The 20,923-nt window shown below is 38.4% G+C and overlaps 1 protein-coding gene across 2 annotated transcripts in view; it reads left to right on the top strand.

Moving 5' to 3' along the window:
* Positions 1-20,923, top strand: part of FBLN1 (fibulin 1) — an 82,977-nt gene that overhangs the window by 23,670 nt on the left and 38,384 nt on the right. For both annotated transcript variants that reach the window (XM_052690744.1, XM_052690745.1), the window contains exons 4-11: positions 5,316-5,487; positions 7,656-7,715; positions 12,881-12,982; positions 14,121-14,258; positions 15,992-16,129; positions 19,141-19,284; positions 20,137-20,265; positions 20,748-20,873. In XM_052690744.1, the coding sequence (XP_052546704.1) occupies positions 5,316-5,487; positions 7,656-7,715; positions 12,881-12,982; positions 14,121-14,258; positions 15,992-16,129; positions 19,141-19,284; positions 20,137-20,265; positions 20,748-20,873 (1,009 nt within the window). The remainder of the gene's footprint in view (positions 1-5,315; positions 5,488-7,655; positions 7,716-12,880; positions 12,983-14,120; positions 14,259-15,991; positions 16,130-19,140; positions 19,285-20,136; positions 20,266-20,747; positions 20,874-20,923) is intronic.

The following is a 20,923-nucleotide window of genomic DNA, read 5'->3' as shown; positions in this document are numbered from 1 at the left end:
TGGCAGCCTGTCCCTCATCCACCAGATGGGTCACTCTATCACAGAAGGAGATCATACTGGTCAAGGAGGACCTGCCTTTCATGAACCCACACTGGCTAATAATTCAGTTTAAACAAAACCCATCTATTATATAGAGGATGGCAGAAAATGTCTAACTCAAAAATAGCATTGCTCTCTGAATGGACTGAATGGACCGTGTTCCTGGCAGTAAGACCCCACTGATGGTGGGGCTGTGAAGTAATTCACATTCTCTTTGTGAGTAGAAGAATCATAACATTTTCTGTTGAGTCTGGCAATGGCTCGCCACAGACTTTTTTGCACATACATCACGATTTCTTATTCATGAGATAACAGAACCACAGAGGGGACATCTCTCACTTGTTGACCACGAGCAGGATACGCCCTGCTCTGTTAAGGGCAGGTACATAGAGATTCTTGTACCATTAAGAAGCTTGTCCGTATGAACATGGACAATATGGAAAACATTTGGAATATGGAAAAAATATTTAGCCCTCTATTTCATCACACTGAGAGACAAGGAATGAATGAACAAGGACTGGGATGGCAAGTGCTCTGCTGATTCAAGTGCCTGCTGTTAGAGATATGTTTATAATAGCAGTACAGTTGTGAACACATGACAAAGCACAACTCTAAAACAGAATACAACTGTTCAAGAAAAATCACTTTCCTATCTATTGATTGGTGTTTCCATATGTTGTCTTGTCAGCATGAGGAAGAGGTATTAGTGATTGTTTTTTTAATAAGTACAGGCTTCTCTAAAGATGTCAGGTTTTTATGTTGACAGCTGTGTTATTAAATAAAATGGACTAAAATAAGCTGGGCCTTGATCTTTAGCCCAGGGAATAAATAACTCTGCATAGTTCATGTCACATAAGTGAAGTCTTCCCCCAGCAAAATGCATGTGTGTAGGCAGTTGTGAACATTTTCTGACCTTTGTTAAACCCCAAAATATGCTTCAGGGCTGTCCAAGAGAATGTCAGTAGTCACTAGTGCTTGCTAATACTTAAGTGGTAGAGAAGATTGTGGGCTAATATCTGAGCCCGTGTTCTGTCGCTGTTTAATTTGGTTGTATAAACATTATCAGTGATATGTAACATTTGTGAGCAACATTCCGTTTTCTGTTCCCTAATACAAATATCAACATGCACATGTCTAGCTGTAGTACTAATATTGTAAATAATCTATTTAATCCAGGATGGTAAATTTTTTGCTGATATTATTTTGCACCTGATTATCTGGGTTCAGTCAGTATTTTTGGTTATTATACTCTGCTGTGGTAAACTGACATTCACATCAAGCTTATCTCACATGGATTTGGATCTCGTTTTGCCTAGGATGGTCCATTTTAGTTTAGTTTAAATAGCACAGGAATTCTTTTGGGTCTTTTGTCTCCTTCAAGAAAACAGAAAGAGTGGTTTGGTATTTCATTTATTAGAATCAAAGAATCATAGAATCACAAGATTGGAAAGGACATACAAGATCCTCTAATCCATCCGTCCATCCATTATCACTGCTACCACAAGCACTAAACCATATCTCGTAGCTCCTCATCCAGATGCCTCTTGAGCACTGCCAGGATCACTAATCACTGTTAGGATTACTGGATCAAATGAGGCAGCTAGTTTTGTTTTGAATCAAAAACTTGCCACTGGAAAGAAGATAAAAAGGCCATGTTGTGAAAACATTTCCCTCAAGTTTTATACTTTGGCTGTAGGCATAGGTTATAATGGACATAATTCTGCTTCTTCAGGTTTTTGGTATTACAACTTCTCTTGTCTTAAAAAAATGAATGCAAAATTAATAATAAATCTTTAAAATATTCCTCAAAAGATTGTGAACAAATGCAGGTTTTACTGCTGATAAAGGTGATTTAGAAATGGAGTTAGGAAAGCTTCTACCTGTGCAGCTCCTTGAAAGGAGAGAAATTTGTAGATATTTCACGTTCTTTAAGATGCTTAGATATGTTCTCCAAATCATAGGTGCTTTCTTTTTCCAAAGATCAAGGTTCATTTTTCTCAAATTTTGACAAAACTATTTTATTTCTATATATGAGTCGAGCTTAGCATTTTCATTACTTTGGCCTACTGAACATAGTTTTAATTTCTGTTCATCTCTTCAAAAATTCTGCAAAATTCCACTGAATTGCATGTATTTTTTCTGACCATTTCTCATAGCCATCTACAGATTAGTCCAGATTTCAGTAAGTGAGAGACCTCTTGTGGACAGACATAAAAAAAAAAGCAGTGTTAGTATACAATTTACTCTTCAAGTTTTGGTACCTTAAACAATGACATAAATAGTAAAGATTATTATCAAATGTAACTAATCAAGAAAGCTTATCAGAGACAGAAATTTCAGATGATTTCTAATCAAATGAAAATAAAACTTCAGACTTTTCGTAAGCAACTGTTGCTGGACTTAAATATATATGCAACTTCATTTTCTTTCTTAGACACTGGTTATTTTTCACTCAATGCAGTCAACACGAGCTATCAGGACAGTACAGTAAATGCTCATTTCTAGGACAAGTATCATTGCAGCATGTACTTGTTCCTTTCGGTGAGAGGGCAAAATACGAGAGCAGTGGAGGGATCATAGGAACAAAGGTGGGACACAGCTTTCAATCACAGGAAGTATAAGGTTGAAAGGGGCCTCCGGAGGTCATCTGATCCAATCCTAGTGTGAAGATCAAGTCATGTCTTTGATGCTGCATGGGCTTTTACAGTTGAGAGGCAAAGCAAAAATCTTTGAGACTATTATTAGGATCACTTAAAATACAAAAACTTAAGAGGCAGAGAAAATGTGGCATGCAGTGGTTCTAGCAAATTAGTAAATGCCTCTAGACAGCTGGCAGCCTTTGGAAAAAAGCTGCAAATACATTAAGAACAGAACTAATACTGACTCTAGGCTGCATTTCAGTCTAAAGGATTAAAGACTATAAAAATAAATTAACAACCGTGGAAAAAATTAGTGTGAAAAAGAAAATATTGAAATTAATTTTATCAGGGTAGTGCTATAATGACATAATGTGTGTTTTAGTGACATAATGCCTTGTGTCTTGGTGTAACGGAGTGCTCAATTAATATCAATTAAACAAGCTTTATTGCTGCTATCTTACCATTCCATGATGGAAGAACTGAAAGAAAAAAGGCAAATTAAATGACTTTTTGAGTTTGCAGATGATGTCTGTAGAGGATTATGAAAGCATACAGGGTTCTGATTGTGCTCTGAGTATGAAGCCATCCATCATCTTACTTCTGTAGCTGAACAAGGAATCTTAGGCTTTAGAACTTCCAGTACAAAATATTCTTGGGTCAGTAATAAAAGCCACCTACATTAAACATCAGTTAAGAAAATGTTTGACTCTTATCATGTCCAGATAATTTTGCCGTGGTACATGAACCTAAATTATTATTATTATCAAGATTTGAAATCAAGATGGATAGTGTTCAGTTAAAATAAATATAGGCTTGAACAAATGTTTCAATGCATGCAATTATTTTAAATGAGGATTCCGTTTCTCACAGACACTGCAAGACATAGCAGGCTCTACAGCTGAAGATTCACATTAGCTGGAGACAGAGATTTTTTAAGTAGGTGCTGTCTCAGCCTGAAGGAGATAAAGAACATAAGGTTATTCAGCACTTCAAGAACTGCAAGATAAATGATCACTCCCTACAAAAACATCCAGAGGAACTCTTCCCAGATTGAGCATTCTGTGACAAGACAAATAATTAGATGTGAGTTACTTCATACACCTAACATTAGAAGCCAGTGAGGATATCCAGAAGGATGTAATAGGACAGTTTGGCAAATTGTCAGCTGTAATTCAACATTTGGTTGTCAAAAATGCATAATCTTAAGCCAAGCAATCTTCAGCTCAGTTTGAATTTCTGTATTTTAAAAAATGTTTGCAAAAATTGGAAATCCACCAAAATTTTAGACATGTTTAAAACTTCGAGAAGGATGCCTCAGGAAATTATTGGACAAGTTAGGCAAAATAAATATTCAGAAATGTGGGAATTCTTGAAAAAAGAGATCAAGTCTTTATTTCTAACATAATCCAGAATATGAAAATATCCCAGACATGTTGGTGATGAAGAAGAGCATCTGCCACTGAAAAAAAAAAAAACAACCCCCCCCAAAAAAAAACAAGAAAAAACAAGGAAATTTTTAAAAATTATTTTACCTTCCTGATACTCTGTGCTTTAAGTGAGCATTTTACTGTCATGTAATGAGAGAAACATGCATACAATGCCCTCTATGGGAAAACTGAGAATATAGGCAGGTCCAAAGTAGTGAAAGTAATGCAGTGTAATGTAATGGTTAACTTCTTTTCAGTAAGTGAGGTGCTTGAATTTACAGAAATCTGGTTTGCTGTTTATTTGTTTATTCCACCTGCTCTGTTAATGTTGCAGGCCACTCTTTTTTTTTCAAGGGAAAAAAGAGTCTGGAAGAATAATAAAGTTAATAATAAGAGATTAAACCTGCTTTAACTTGACAGTAGCAGTTAGCAGATAACAATTCCAAAGAACCAAATATTTTTCTAACAGCTAGAAAGAACAGCAAATAAGTTAGCAGTGTCTCCTCAATAAAATAAGTAAATAAATAGATAAATAAATATACAGAGGAGTAACTTCCCCTGTGTTCACTTCTGTGATGTATTCCTGGGCTATAGTTCAGCAAGTCTGGAAGGTGTGGGTCGTGTTTAATTGCTGGAAGTCATGTCAGTACTTAATGCTCTTAAATGATATTAGACAATGTGGTTTGTTTTTCAGAGCTGAGTAGCTTCTTTTTCTGACCAGTTAAGTCTAGCTTTGGATGAATCATGCTTGCTTGCTTGTTTGTCTGTTAGCTTTGAGAGGACGCACTTTATTGATTGTGCCCCAGTTTAAGGAACTAGAAACAAAAGGGACACGGAGAGTTCCAGCTGTTCACTGGCGTTTGCAACTAGGGTATGCAAGCAGAGAACCATGTAATTCCATATACACGGGTGGACAGTGCTGGTCCTCCACAACACCATACTGGTGTATTTGTGTAAAACATTCACATATACACATTGTTTTATGAGATCTAGATCCAAGTACTAAGTTTGGCTCTATGTAAGCAGATCCAGAGCTTGCTGAATTCAACTACAGATTAATATATCTGAGGCTAAGTATAGCAGAAATTGTTGAAGAATTTGCAGAAAAATTTTGGTCAGTTTCCAAAGGTGAGATAACACTTTATACTACTGAGAAAACTTCTAGTGATTTGTTTGGGGCTAAGATGTGACTCTTATATTTTTAAAATAGAAATGTTGTTACTGTTGTCTACTGGGAAAGACTGCCCAAGTTCAAGGCCAGAGCTGTGAACCCAACCTGAAGATAGGATACCAGTGTGGAATTGTCTTCAGAGCTTGTTGTGTGAAGGGTCAAGAAGGCACAGATGTGTCCATCAGTGATGATGCTCCTAAAAAGGAACAAGGTATTTTATATTGCAAATTATAAAAGACTGAGAAAGAAGATGATATGGGATAGAAAGAGCACATGTATTTGAAAGAATTTCTGCTGCAATTCCTCTAATTTGAGATCTCCTTTAACAATTTAATGATGCATGTATATTGGAACTCATTTTTTGTCTAGTGGTGGCTGAAATGTATATTCCAAGAAGCTAAACAATTGCCATATGTGTGGAATTCAAATGTTGCTTTTTGTGTGAGACATGTGCCCACAGATTTGAAATGCTGGGAGGACTGATCATTTCTAGACAACATTGTATCTGCATTTATTTGATGTTGTCAGAGGAGGAGGAGATCTAGACAGCAGCATTTCTTGACATACCTCTCCATACCTAGTCCACAGATCTGAAGAGAATCAGCATGGACATACTGATCTTAACAGGCCTATTTTTGTCTTTTTTTTATCTTTCACTCAACAGACTTAACTGAAACTGCAGAAAAATCATGCTGTAGAATATTGCCCCCTTCATGGACAGCTGAGCACTGAAAATATGTGCTCTAGCCTGTAGATCAACAGTAGCAAATTATAAAAATGGACTACTTAAACCCCACTGCAACAACTTGCACTAAGTGTGCTGGAGCCAGTGTGTTATCAGACTTGTTTCAGATCTTCGAAATTTTGCTTATGTCAGTGTACATCCTTATCAAGTAACCTTTAGAAATAGCCTGCCAATTTCTTTGTGTACTGCTCTCACAGCAGGGAAATTGCCCTTGTCCATTTGTTCTGGCTGGAGGGTATTTAACTGCAGGGTAGATACCCTGCACCTAGTTTACTGTGTCTATACTAAGAATTTGCAGACTCAAATTATTTGCATGGCAGAAGAAATGTATCAGTACAATAAAATGCAGAATTGCAAAATACAATGTGCAGTATTTCCCCACTTAATTCTGTGGGCAATTGGCACTTACAGAGACCCTCAATGTGAAGATACCAGCAAGCAGGGCAGGACAAAATTCTCGTCACTAAGCTAAGAGACAGCCATGTGGTTGAACATATGTCAGATACCCTGTAAGTCAAAGAATCTATGTCAAAGAAAGGCAGTGCAAACAACAAGAATAGACACCTTTCTTTTGTTTTGTAATACAGCACCTTGTGATTGTATTGTGCAATAGCAAGGCATACAGGGGTTATGCTGCACAGGATAAGACAGAGTGACTCCATGTATGATACCTTCTTGGTCACATAAAGACAAATCTCTGGTACTATGTCCCAAAAGTACTCTATCAAGTCAGACCAGACTTGAGCAAACTATTTACAATAGCTTCTATGTGATCAAAATGCACCCTTATGACTTGAGGGGTCTGTGTATCAACTCAATCTTCTGCACACAAACTTGCTTCCACATCCATGGTGTTGTATTTTCTTGTAAGTGACCATGGGTTGAAAGGTATGTGGAAAAGTATTGAAATGTGACTAAGCTTCCTATTCAATAACCAGAGAATTCTGAGATTGTGTTTTTACACACACATCACTACCAGCCTACCATTCCCAAAGTATTCAAATTAGTGAGGACTGGGGAAATCCATTAACTAATTCTTTGGCCAAGGAAGGGGATTCAGAGTGTGGATGTATCCAGCCCTTTTATGCCTTTCATATAGGGGAAAATAACGCTCAAGACACATGCATGAAGCAAACATATTGCTGATCATAAAGTATATTTGAAAGAATGCTATAATTAGGTTCCCAAATGTTGGGTGTGGATTTTTTTTGGAATGGAGTCTAAATAAATAACTGAGGTTAATCTGATTTTCATTAAAACTGTAAGTACCCCAAGCTAATATATAGTCAGTGGAAATCAAGCATGCCTCAACAACATGTTTTATGAAAATCAGGTTAAGCTCTGGTTAAAAGCCTAATGGTAAGAACTTGCATTTGAAAATCTCAGCCCATATATAATCTATGATCACAGCATGACTTTCATACTGAATCGGTCAGATGGAAATTGCCCCATGGGCATATGCATTTGAATGTCAAATTTAAGTATGAAATAGCTGTAAAATATGTAAATAATGGTTTTTAATTTTGTCCCGTTGTATCCCAAAGCTCTGTTCTGAACCCCATCCCAAGCAGGCAGCTTTTTACTGTTAGAAGAAAAGTGCTTTCTCTTCTACTACCTCTCTCTCCTCTTTTTAGTTGAAATTTCAAAGGAGGAACTAGACCAAGAAGATCCTTATCTGCACGATGGCTGCAGAGGTAAGTCACATGACTAGTCCTGTTAGCCAGGTCTTTTATGATTGCCTCCAATAAAGTTTAGTAGGCTTAGATCTAGTGATTAGTCAAAACCTTTTGCCTAAGCTAGTTTTGAGTAAAAATAACAGACTGAGAATCCTTTTAAAGAAATAGTAGATCATTATGAGATGCCTCCGTTGTCTTAAAGGAGGGCATTGTCTATCATGATGAAGTTAAATCTTACCCAGCTGAAGCTTGGCCAATACATTTAACTTTCATTTAACTTCTAGATGATAATACCTCTGTTGTGTTACTTATTGAATGCATGGAGTACTCTGGATTCTTCAGACTATATGGATGCTATATTAAATATGAGTGTTTTTCTCTTGGGATGATCAGAGTGATTGGATATAAAATGGGACTTGTTTCCTTTTGAGATGCATCTCCTGAAAAAATGGAAGAAAAGTGTCTAGTGTCCTCATTAATTGAACAGTTCTGTCTCATGGGAAGAATGTGTTGTTGGGGTATTGTTCTGCTAAGTATTCTGATTTACTGCTTGTCACGTGTGATTTATATGTCTATAAACTTAAAACAGCAATGATGTATTATGTTCTACAAGCATTTCAGAACTAAAAAATGTATTCAGGTTAAAATCAATTTAATGGACTTCAATTCCAGTGGAGAGATGATTTACTGTGCTGCATGTTGGATTGCTATTAAATTCTAGAGAGGTTGGAAATGTGTATTAGGTCATTAGCTAGTCAGAGCCAACACAAGTGCTAACTGCTGTCTCTAGTTGCCAGTGATGTACAAGAGATGACATAAAAAATGTGTTACATATTTTCCTAGCATTATTTCTTGATGTAATCTGTTGTTGCATTTGTCAGTTATTCAGCTGTCTTCAAGAGACATATTGTTGTGACTAATTATAAATGAGAGTTTCTGTCTGCAGTATATTTTCTGATAAACTTGGCAAGCTAAAATTACTCGTGATTTTCCAAGCTTCACCAGGGGGAAACTTAAATGTCTTAGGAAGTAGAACTTCCAACAGTTTGTTTTGGAGCACTGTCATGACACACAAAGAAATAAATTCTATTATGCCAGCACCTCAACAATAGATTTTACTTAGCTTAACTGGAGCTCACATTTTTAGCAGAGGTTCGAAAAGCAGTTGCTGGCCATCTCAGCTCAAGACTATTCCATGTAGTGTCGTTGCCTTTGCCAGTGCTTTGTCTGAAGAACAAATTTCTTAGTTTCTGTTAATACCTTTCATTAGAAACTGTGATAACTTTAAAAATTGTTTTCCTTAATTCACTTGAAAGTTTTAGTTAGTGATAGCTGCATTTGCCCACATTGGTTGTGCTTATCTCATACTTTTTGTTTAATGCCTATCCAGCCATTCCCTTGAAAAAAACAGAAGAAGATAGATTTGTACTGACAGTTTGTTCTAATATCATCAATACTGTTAAAACAAATAGTAAGATAGGAAGATTGTAACCCTTTTTCTATCCTGAGAATATTAAAAGAAGAAGCACCTTGGTCCCCGGTGACTCACAAAAATAGGTCTCTGCTTCAGTCCCTACCCTCCAGCTTCAGATATGAAGCTTTTACATCTATAGACAGTCGTGATACCAATGACCAGAACCTACAACAAAAAAACATACCAGCAGCTTGCAGTGGATATTATAAGAAGAAACACTATGTGTTTGAATTGAATAACTCCCTGTTAAAAGGCACTGAAGCTCCCCTCTGCTGGCCTGACAGGGAGTTTCAGGAGTTCTGCTGCCTCCCAGCAGCCAAGATCTGGGATGCTGCCATCCTAGCATGATAAGCATGACAAAATCAAAGAAGATTATAAAGCCATGGGAACACAAAAGAAGAATGCTGATGCCAACTCTTCAATTTTTCCAGTTGGAGGGAAAGAGGAAAAGCTAGAAATAGATATATACTGTACATCAAGTCCTATCAAATGTTGGCTGATGCTGGCATGAGAGTTTGGGGTTTAATGACAATAAGACTTTCTGTGAGCATTATAACATGTAAGGGAGGTATGGGATCTACCTGTCTAGAAGATGCAGGGCAATCTTTGGCAGTAGGCTGACTGACTTAGCAAAGTGGGTTTTAATCTGAAGGGGAAAACATTACAAACATCTGGAACTCAGCCAGGCCAATCAGAACAGTGACAAATTTTCTGTAGCAGCATCCTGTGACATGAGCAGAAGGCCAGCCTCCTCAAGGGTTTGTATAGCTATGGAGGATCCTCTTGCATCCCTCTAGGGAAATGTGCATCCTAGATTGTTTTCTTCTCTGAAGTGCCTGTGTACCAATGCATGCAGCATGGGGAATAGACAGGAAGAATTAGAAATCTCTGCATGATCACAGGGCCATAATTTCATTGTGATTGCAGAGACCTGGTGAGACAGCTTGCATGACTGAATTGTCATGGATGGCTATGTACGCTTTAGGAAAGACAGACCAGCAAGACGGTGGTAGAGTTGCTCCTCATGTGAGAGAACAACTGGAATACATCAAGTTCTGCCTAGGGATTTGTGTTGAATGAGTGGAGAACTTAAGGGTAAGAATTAAGTGGCAGGCTATTATGGGTGACATTATTACAGGTGTTTACTACAGGCTGCCTGATCAGGCGGACAAAGTTGGCCTTCTAGGGATAGCTGAAATTAGCCTCATGATCAGAGGCATTGGTTCTCATGGGGAACTTCAGTCACACTATTGTTTGCTGGAAAAACAAAACTTTGAGGCACACACACAGTCCAGCAGATTCCTGCAGTGTGTGAACAATAACCTTCTGATACAGGTGGTGGAAGAGCCAATGAGGAGAGGTGTGCTGCTAGACATTTCTTTTTAAAACAAGGAAGGACTGGTTGGGAGTGTAAAGGTTGGGGGCAGCCTTGAATACAGCAATCATCAGATACTGGAATTCAGGATTTTATATGAAAGAGGAGAGGCAATAAGTAGGACTGCAACCCTGGATTTCAGGAGAGCCAATTCTGACCTCTGAACACCTTCTTTGCTTCAGTCTGTATTTCTAAAGCTGTCTTTAGGGAATCCCAAACTCTGGAGATAAGAAAGAGAGTCTGGGGAAAGAAAGACTTGTCCTTGGTTGAGGAGTTTCTAGTTAGAAATCATTGAGGCAAACTCTGCATACACAAATCCAGGGGCCCTCATTGAAAGCACCCATGAATATTGAGGGATCTGGCAGAAGTGATTGCCAGGCTGGTCTCTTGGAAGGTCATAGTGAGTGAGAGAGGTGCCTTACCTCCATCCCTAGGAAGACGATGGAACAGCTTATTCTGGATGTCATCTCCAAGCAAGTGGAAGAAAAGGAGGTTATCAAGAGTAATCAACATGAATTTACCAAGGGAAAATCATGCTTGACCAGCATGGTAGACTTCTGTGATGTCGTCACCAGCTGGGTAGATGAGGGGAGAGCAGTAAACGTTGCGTACCTTGACTTCAGCAAGATTTTTGGCACTGTCTCTCACAGCATGCTTGTAGGTAAGCTTAGTAAGTGTGGGATAGAGGCATAGACAGCGAGGTGGGTTGAGAACTGGCTGACTGGCAGAGGGTTGTGATCAGTGACACAGAGTCTGATCGTAAGCCTGTAGCTACTGGTGGTCCCCAGGGGTTGGTCCTGGGTCTGGTCTTGTTCAGCATCTTTATCAATTATCTGAATTAAAGGACAGAGCGCAGGCTCAGCAAGATTGCTGATACAAAGCTGGGAAGAATGACTGACACACCAGAAAGCTGGGCAGGCTGGAGCTTCAGGCAGAGAAGAACCTTATGAGGTACAACAAGAACAAGTTCAGAGTCCTACACATGGGGTAATAATTGAAAACATCAGTACAGATTAGAGGCTGATGGTATCTTGGGATGCATTAAAAAGAGAGCTGACAGCAGGTTGAGAGAAGTTCTCCCCATCTACTCTGCCTTCGTGAGGCCACATTTGTGTCCTGTTCTTGACTCTTCAGTTCAAGAAAGACAGGGAACTTCCAGGGAGTGTCCAGCAGAGGGCATCAAAGCTGATCAGGCAGCTGGTGCATTTTCCTTTTGAGGAAAAGCGGAAAGACCTGGGACTCTAGGACTCTTCAGCCTGGAGAAGTCTGAGAAGGAATCTTATCAATGCTTATAAATACCTAAAGTGTGGGAATCAAGAATGTGAGGCCAGGCTCTCTTAGGTGGTGCCTAGCAGCAGAAAACAAAAACAAAAACAAAAACAAAAACAAAACGAAGAGGGCAATGGGCACAAACTGGGGCATAAGAAGTTCCACACAAACATGAGGAAAAACTTTTTTACTATGAGGGTGACGGAGCACTGGAACAGGCGCCCCAGAGCAGTTGTGGATTCTTCTTGTCTGGAGATATTCAGAACCCACCTGGATGCTTTCCTGTGTGACCTATTATAGAGAACCTGCTTTAGCAGGGGAGTTGGACTAAATGATCTCCATAGGCCCCTTCTAACTCCTACAATTCTGTGATCAATTTATATCTGAACAAGATCAGAAAAAATAAGTTTTCTTCACGATAAGCCAAATTCTGTGTAAATTTTGTAGTGTCCTCTTACTGTTGCCAGAACAAATGCAGCTCTCTTCCACATCCTTTGTGACTCCTGCACATACCTCACTAAGTCCTTAGTATCTCAGTAAGAAGTCTTCATTTTTTTATGTTCTCTAAACCTTTCATCAGCTACGATACTCTCTTCTCTCCTTCATATTTCCTGCCAGCTGAATAGGAAAGAGCACATGTTTTAGCTAACTCAGGGATGTGATTCTAATATTGATAGGCTGAAAATAAAGCCTAATGCATGTAATAGTGAAAATGCTTCATTAATTAATGCAGTGCATCTTGTCATCCCTATTGTACAGTAGCAATCATATAAAGCCCAGACAAAATTTTAGGAGGTATCTGAGCTCCCATCATTTTTACTTCAGGTTCTAAAAATGATGAGTTATGGGCAACTGGTTAATTTACTTCCTCCTTGTATTCTTTAGTGATAAAAAGAATCAGTAATTTCAAATACTTCTTCCAGTGTTTAGCCCTTTCCTTCTTTTATATACGTGTATGTTTAGTTACTTTTAAAATAAATCAGTAAGCAACATGTAAACAAGCGGTTTGTTTCAGTTCCTGTAAAGAGCCTCCTAATTTTATAAGACTTCTTAAAATCTAAATAGGTGGTGGTCCCTGCTCTCAGCAATGCAGAGACACGGGATCCAGTTATGTCTGCTCGTGCTTTGTTGGATATCAGCTTCAACCAGATGGTGTCAACTGTGAAGGTAAAAGAACTGAAAGCATTCTCTTGATGATTATCAATAAACTTATTTTAAAAGAGCAAGAATAGATTTAAAGAAAAAAAAAATCCAGTTGGAAGAGATCAGAATATTCTTACTTATCCCAGATGGGGAAGGATGTGAGATCTTAAAAACGTCTGTTTAAATAGAATGGTGGAAGTAGTGAAAAGGTGAAATGTTAGATCAATAGAACAAGTGGAGGATTCAGAGTAGAAAAGACCCAGGAGATCTTGAGCTTCTTATTGTGAGTAACAAAAACCTGTTTGTTTGTTTGTTTTTTTACTGTAGTATATAGTAAATGATAAGACAGATGAAAAAGAGTAGAATTGTTCAGCTTGCTGACAGAAAGTTTGAAAGTTGTTGATACTATTAATCACAGGGGAATACTGGAGTATTCAAAAATAAAAGGTGTTACTCATCAAGAGTGCCTTTTTCTCTCATTAACTGAAGATGGAGTTTGAGTAAGTAGATCTGATACAACATTCAGATTATAAATTAGATACTGATTGGTCAGATTAACACTAGTCTAGTGTGAAATACCAAAAGGAAGAATTTTTACATTTGACACACGTAGATGCCAAATACTCTTATAAATACAAAGAGAAAATGAAACAATCCCAAAATAAATGTTTTTCAATATTGAGAAAGTAGGAAGTGGATATTTGCAGTCTGTGGGTTGAGTGGTCCCTGGGCCACGTGTGTGTGAGATCCAGAACAAAGTCAGTGTTTCTGAAAGTTTGCCTCATTCATGAAGTCACTCTAGTTGTCTGCTGCTGGACACAGACAGATAGTTGTTGGTCCTTTGCTCTCATCTAGTACAACTTCTTTCCATTCTTAAATACAGTGAGCCAGCAGACGTTGGTCCTGTTAACATTGGGGTCAAAATGTCTTTACTGAGTAACACCCTGAGAACATAGATGAGCAGCCATGTTGTGAGCTTGACTTTGAGGCCAAATCCACACAATTCTTTGCATCCTTATGCTCAAAATAATGACTGCTTGAAGGTATGCCCTCTACTAACCTTTGGCCTGATCTTTTCTCAGGGATTTCTTTTTTCTTTTTTTTTTCTTTTAATTTACTCTCATTTTTTTTGTTTGTTTGTCTCTCATTTTGCATATTCTAGATATTAATGAGTGTATCACTGGGACACACAGCTGTGGGATTGGACAAACTTGTGTCAATACATTAGGATCTTTTCGTTGTCAGCGGGACACGAGCTGTGGAACTGGTTATGAGCTAACTGATGACAGTCGTTGCAAAGGTACGTCCTGGGCAGAGAAACTGATGTCTTCCAGATTTGTGTAAAAAGAAATAAAGAGTGACCAGGTGTTTCAGTTTCAAAATGCTAAGGTAGATGCAGGCTTTGTCTTCAGAAAGTTTAAATTTGTTACAGAGGGATTCAGTTCTTAAACAAAATATTCTTAAGGATGTAAAACTTCAAAAGAAAAAAAAGAAAAGGTTAAAACTGATGTTGTTGACTAGCTATGTTTGAAAAAAAAAAAAAAAGGGGGTTAAAAAGTCTTTTTATTTATTCAGTAAATGACTCCAAGTTGCATCTAACTCAAAGTGCACAGATAGCAAACTCCATTTGTTGTAGAATTGATTTTCACCATGAAGAAGTATGTTCCTCTAGAGCTTAGAATTGTTTAAAAACAGACTATAATTACACTGCATTGAGTAAGTGAACTTAGCCAAAATTCTGGGTAAGGCTTTATTATAGGAGCTCATCAGAGAAGTGTAGTAGAGTGCAGGGATGGGTGAGAACAGAAATAAAAAGAACTGATGAACAAACTCCAACAGAAACCCCCCCAAATATGCAGAAAATAATTTTCAAAGTATTATGGTTTAACTTTGCTCCCTTTCAAGTAGAATTTCTACTGATGTAAATTACATCAGTTTTAGGCCAACAAATTTCTTACCAGCAAGTATTAACAATATTTCTCTGATGGAAAAGTGGGAGTACAGCCATTAAATTATGCATGCTGTTAGCTTTAGAAATTTCCTATCTGGATAAGATATGTTAATAATGTTAATTATTAACATCATGCTAATAGTAATGAAAACAGAAGAGGAATGATATTAGAATATAATTTTTAAAAGCCTCGTAAAATGACATGGAAAATACTTGTCTCATTGCTGAATTGAGCAACATGTGAAACTCTGCTGATTTATCGCAATTCAGTATTAAACCATCAAAAATTTAAATCAGGCTCCTTAATTATTTCCTGAATCTCACAGGATTTGGCAGTTTGCCTCACCTGTTTTGTCCACTGTATCAATGGGAAAGATAAGGCATCCTATAGCTAGGAATTGCCTTCATTTTAATAATTTCAGGAGATTTCTTCCCATTGTGTCTGCAAGGTGGCAGACACAAAATTTTAGTTATTTGCATGTGGACTAGGCTACATTCCTGGATAAAGCCTTGTTGCTCCTTATCTATTTTGTCTGAATAAAAATTTATTCACAAATATTTGTTTTCTATGATGAAGTAGAATGGAATATTAAAGCACACAGAAATCACATGCATTTTAAAGCAAAATAATTTAAGGAGACCTTAGTAGGGATGAGAATCAAGGCCAACTAATTCCCTTTTGAAAGAAATGAACACAGTCCACGTTGAGTTTAATGTTAAAATTAACTTTTGGACATGTAATTAAGTTGCGCTGACTTCAAAGTTAAGCCTATGTGCTTAAGCACAGTGCTGAAGCAAGACTGAACACTGCTGAGCGTGGTGCTTCAGTTGCTCTATAGTAATTTTGAACCTTTTGGTTGTGAGAATGTGCAGTGCTAAGTACACACATACACACACATGCATGTTTTTCCCTGAGACTCTGTTTTAGGCAATAGTTCAGACTGATTCTGGTTCACTGCACTGAATTGCACAAGATGTGCTGTGGGTTTAATCTGTCTGACATTTTTTAACTGTGCGTTGTATTTTAAATGTGTTGAAAATGTTTGTCAAGCTCCTAACAATTTTTTTTTGTGATGTACCAGATATTGACGAATGTGAGACTGGTACTCATAACTGCCCCCCCGATTTTATCTGTCAGAATACTCCAGGATCTTTCCGTTGCCGACCCAAGCTACAGTGCATGAATGGGTTTATACAAGATGCTCTAGGCAACTGTATTGGTAAGATATTCTCTTATCTCAGCGAATGCTTAAGTGCTGCTTATGAGATAAATTATAGCTTCACTGGGTAAGTTCTGAGCTTCTCAAGTCATTCTTCATGTGCATATGTATTTTTCTATTATGTGTTTTTTCTCCTTTTTAAAGATATAGGTTGGTCTTGCAGGTAAAATTTACAGACAAAAGCCTTCTAAATATGACTTAAATACTGAAACTGTGAAATTGAAGTACTTAAATGACATGGCTGTGTTTGAGTTTTCGTTAAATCTTTGAGGATTTTATCTGGAAAAGGAGAATCAGGAAAAAATAGTGATGTGTATGATCTCCCACCATCCAAAAGATTTTAGCTAAAGCTTAGTTTTTATACTAAGCTTTAAGTTATATATAGCTTATAACTTAAGTAAGTTATGATATCCTCTGTAACAACTTTGTTTATACTAGCATGCAAAAGTTCTACAGGTATATATGTATATGTAGGTCTTAGCAGACCTATCCCCCTTTAGTTATGGCTTATGAAGAATCTTACTGTGTACAGGTGATGGGCTGGTTATAATACACTGTAGAGAAAAGTTTTATTTTAATGAGTGCTTATAAACTCTTGTGCTAGTGCCTTGTTTCCAAGACCTGTCAAATTATTGTGAGGCTTCTACAAAATAGAATTAGAACCTTATTGTAAATAAGTTACAATTACTACTTTCCAGCAGACTCTAAATGAAATTGTCTTGTGACCTACCAATCTATCGGTTACTCCCTTAAGTATCATTTTCAAGTCTCAACCTAACTAAATTACCCCAGCGGCAAAGCATGTTTTGAACTTGTGGAACTGGCTGAGCAGCAGCAGCTGCCAGTTCTAGCTCACTGCCATGTTCTCCTGACCGTCTCATTCTCTGCAGCTCTGAAATCTGACACTGGCAGCACTGATGCTGAAAACAAAATTGAAGCCTTTAAAATGAAGGCAGCTGATGACTGTGCACAATAAACTCTTTGAAGACATACATCTGCCACAGGTCACACTAGATCTATGGCTGTAGGAGTTAGCATTCCCACACTGACATTAGTAAAACCACACCAATTTGCAGCAGTAATAGTTACACCCCCTGAAATAAAATAATCACCAAAACAATTTTACAGGTGGATTTTACAAAATATGAATCAAAGGCTGCCCTATGTGGCAGTAGGAGGGAAAAAGAATGAAAAATTTCCAGCAAAGGAATACTTTGCTTAATACCATACCAACTGGAAAACAGTAACTCTTCAGCAGTAACTCTTGTAGCAGTGCCACAGTACAAAATGTCTCAGTGATGTAGGAAGAAAAATTTTAGGCTAAGTACACACATGAAGCTGGACATTGCTGAAGGTTATGAGACACAGGCTCATTAACATCTTTATTAATGACATCGATGAGGGAATTGAGTGCACCCTCAGCAAGTTTGCTGACGACACCAAGCTGAGTGGTGCAGTTGATACGGTGGAAGGAAGGGATGCCATTCAGAGGGACCTCGACAGGCTTGAGGGCTGGGCTCGGGTGAACTTAATGAGGTTCAACACGGCAAAGTGCAAGGTTTTGCATTTGGGCCGGAAGAACCCCAGGCACCCGTACAGGCTGGGAGGAGTGGGCCTTGAGAGCAGCTCGGCAGAGAAGGACCTCGGGGTCCTGATGGACGAGAGACTTAACATGAGCCAGCAGTGCGCTCTGGCAGCTCGAAAGGCAAATGGGATCCTGGGCTCCATCAGGAGAGGGGTGGTCAGCAGGGACAGGGAGGTGATTGTCCCTCTCTACTCGGCTCTTGTGAGGCCCCATCTGGAGTACTGTGTCCAGGTGTGGAGCCCTCAGTACAAGAAAGACATTGAGATTTTGGAAAGGGTCCAGAGGAGGGCGACTAAGATGATCAGGGGGCTGGAGCACCTCCCTATGAGGACAGGCTGAGGGAATTGGGCTTGTTCAGGCTGGAGAAGAGAAGGCTGCGGGGTGACCTCATTGCAGCCTATCAATACCTGAAGGGAACCTACACCCAGGAGGGGAGTAAACTCTTCAGAAGGGCTGACAACAGCAGGACTAGGGGAAATGGATCCAAGTTGAAGGAGGGAAGATTTAGGTTGGATGTTAGGGGGAAGTTCTTCACAAGGAGAGTAGTTAGGCCCTGGAACGGGCTGCCCAGGGAGGTTGTGGATGCCCCGTCCTTGGACGTGTTCAAGGCCAGGTTGGACGGGGTCCTGGGCAACCTGATCTGAATGTGTACGTTTGGTGGCCCTGCTAGGCAGGGGGGTTGGGACTACATGATCCTTGAGGTCCCTTCCAACCCGGGTGATTCTGTGATTCTGTGTGTGATTCATACGCTCACCAGCAGCAACTGCTCCTACAGACTTGCCGATCACAGATACATTAACATTTCTGTTTGATGAAGGTTGTCTCCCGTAGCCACTGATTTCTCACTCTGAAACTCCTTTTCCCCAAACTAATAGCATGTTGCTAACCTTGGTTAACAGCAAGTTTCCTGTTTTCTTAATTAGATACATTGCACTACATCATTCTCTAGTATAGATTAGTTTCATCTCATTGCATGTTCTGTGGTTTTACTTCTTAGGCTTTGTTTTTAATAGGTAAAGGGTATCCATGTCACAAACTAATATGATGTCTAGTTTGTAAAAAGATAAATAGTGGAGGGATGCATAGTCTTTTGGATACATACAAGAGCTCTTCAAGTTCTTACATGTTTATATGGATAGCCTATTACGAGAAAAGGCAAAGTATCTATGGTGAATACCTCATTGAGCTGATAAACTGAGTTCTTGATCATCTCTGTGCTTTTAGGGGAGACTTTCAGAGGCTTTTAAATAAATACAGATTCTATACCCAATTTCCACTGCTTTTCCATACTTCTCCCAGTCTTAATCACATAGGCTAAATTACATAAATTTGTGCTTTCCCATGAGTAGAGCCTTTCAGACCATGAAGGATGTCAGAAACACATTCAGGGAGTAGATTATTACATTAACTTGTTGTGCTCTTGCAGATATCAATGAATGCTTGAGTACCAACATGCCATGTCCAGCTGGTCAGATATGTATCAACACTGATGGCTCATATACCTGTCAGCGAATCTCACCCAGCTGTGGCCGAGGTTATCATCTCAATGAAGATGGAACGAGATGTGTAGGTAAGTAACAGTTCTGAAAAATAAAACAATTTAAAGAAAATGAACTACACCTGTTTATATTGGCATGTTTCTTGAAGTCTACCCGAATTTTTTCTTGTTTCTACAATCAATTCTTGACCCTGTTCTTTCCATCATAACAGTCCCAGCACATAAACAGTGACAAAGATCCTCTCTGTCCTTCAAATAACTCATAAAACTCTATATGCTGAGAAGAATTAAAGTGATGATCACCCCTGCAAAATGGCATTATCAGTGGCCCACCTGCCAGTTGATGTCTCTCAGAAGATAGTCAAATACAGTTGAAAGGCATACGTGCCTTGATCTGGCATTTAGCTAAAGTGGCTTTTTCAAAGAGAGGTGTTCTGCATGTTTTTAATTGTTGTAAATTCTTATCAAAGCACAACTGACTGTGGTCCTCTGACATCTTACCTCAGCTGAAGAATTGTTCCATGAATATTGAGCATCCCTAATAAAATAATTTTGTACCTGATTTCCTCCAAAAATTACTTATTTTCCTGATTATTTTTACCTTGCAAGCTTATCAATATTTGCAGCACAAGTGCTGGTTGTTTACCTGGTTCAGTAAAGATTTTGCATTGTAAAGTTTGCATTTATTACTCTGATCTTCTTATTGAAGGTCGTAGTTTGATCAGTCTTCCTTTCTGTTTCAAAACACTTCACAAGTACCACTGAAGAAAGCTTGTGACACGATTGTAAGGCAGCAAGAATTTATACTTTATTTTATAGATGAAAGGGGCACACAAATATGCATCTGAAATAAGGGTTAACATATTGCTCTTTTCTCCACTTGCATGCTCATAAGTATACTTCCAATCACTTCTCTTTCTTCAGATGTGGATGAATGCTCATCTTCTAATCAGCCATGTGGTGAAGGACATGTTTGTATAAATGGACCAGGCAATTACCGTTGTGAGTGCAAGTCTGGATATTCTTTTGATGTCATCAGTAGAACTTGTATTGGTAAGTTGCACCTATTAACAATGGCATTTTAAAAAATGAACCTGTGTAAAAAACATTGTTGCTTTCTGCATAATCTTTTTCATCTGAAAGTAAAATTGACTGCTATATTGTTTGTATAAATCTACAACCATACTGAAAAGATACTGATACTTTAAAGGGAAATGTATTAGTATTGCCAACATGTACTCAATTACATTGTTATAAGATTATGAGAGTGCATGTAATTATTTTCTGTGATATTTTAACATGCACTTAAGCAAAACATTCCTTTGAAAGATCAAATGATTTTCTTCTTTATACAGTTAATTCAGTTGTGTACCAGGATTCTTCTTAATTAGTATTTTGATCAATTCCTTCCCTTTCTGTCAAGAAAATTGACATCTGGAAAATAAAAATCAAACTCAAGACCACATTCCCATCCAGAGTACTACTGTAGGGAAGCCGGACAATCCATAGATCTCTGTATATATTTATCATTGCAGATGTCAATGAATGCAGACGCTATCCAGGTCGCCTTTGTGCTCACAAGTGTGAGAATACTCCTGGTTCCTACTACTGCACTTGTACCATGGGATTCAAACTTTCATCTGATGGCAGGTCATGTGAAGGTACTGCTGTTGTATGTACTGACCATGTAGTGTGAGATGTAGCTGTTGTC

This window comes from Tympanuchus pallidicinctus, unplaced genomic scaffold (genome assembly GCF_026119805.1).
Source record: "Tympanuchus pallidicinctus isolate F22 unplaced genomic scaffold, pur_lepc_1.0 scaffold27, whole genome shotgun sequence".
In the NCBI taxonomy this organism is placed as follows: Eukaryota; Metazoa; Chordata; class Aves; order Galliformes; family Phasianidae; genus Tympanuchus; species Tympanuchus pallidicinctus.
This window is presented reverse-complemented; position numbering and strand designations above follow the sequence as displayed.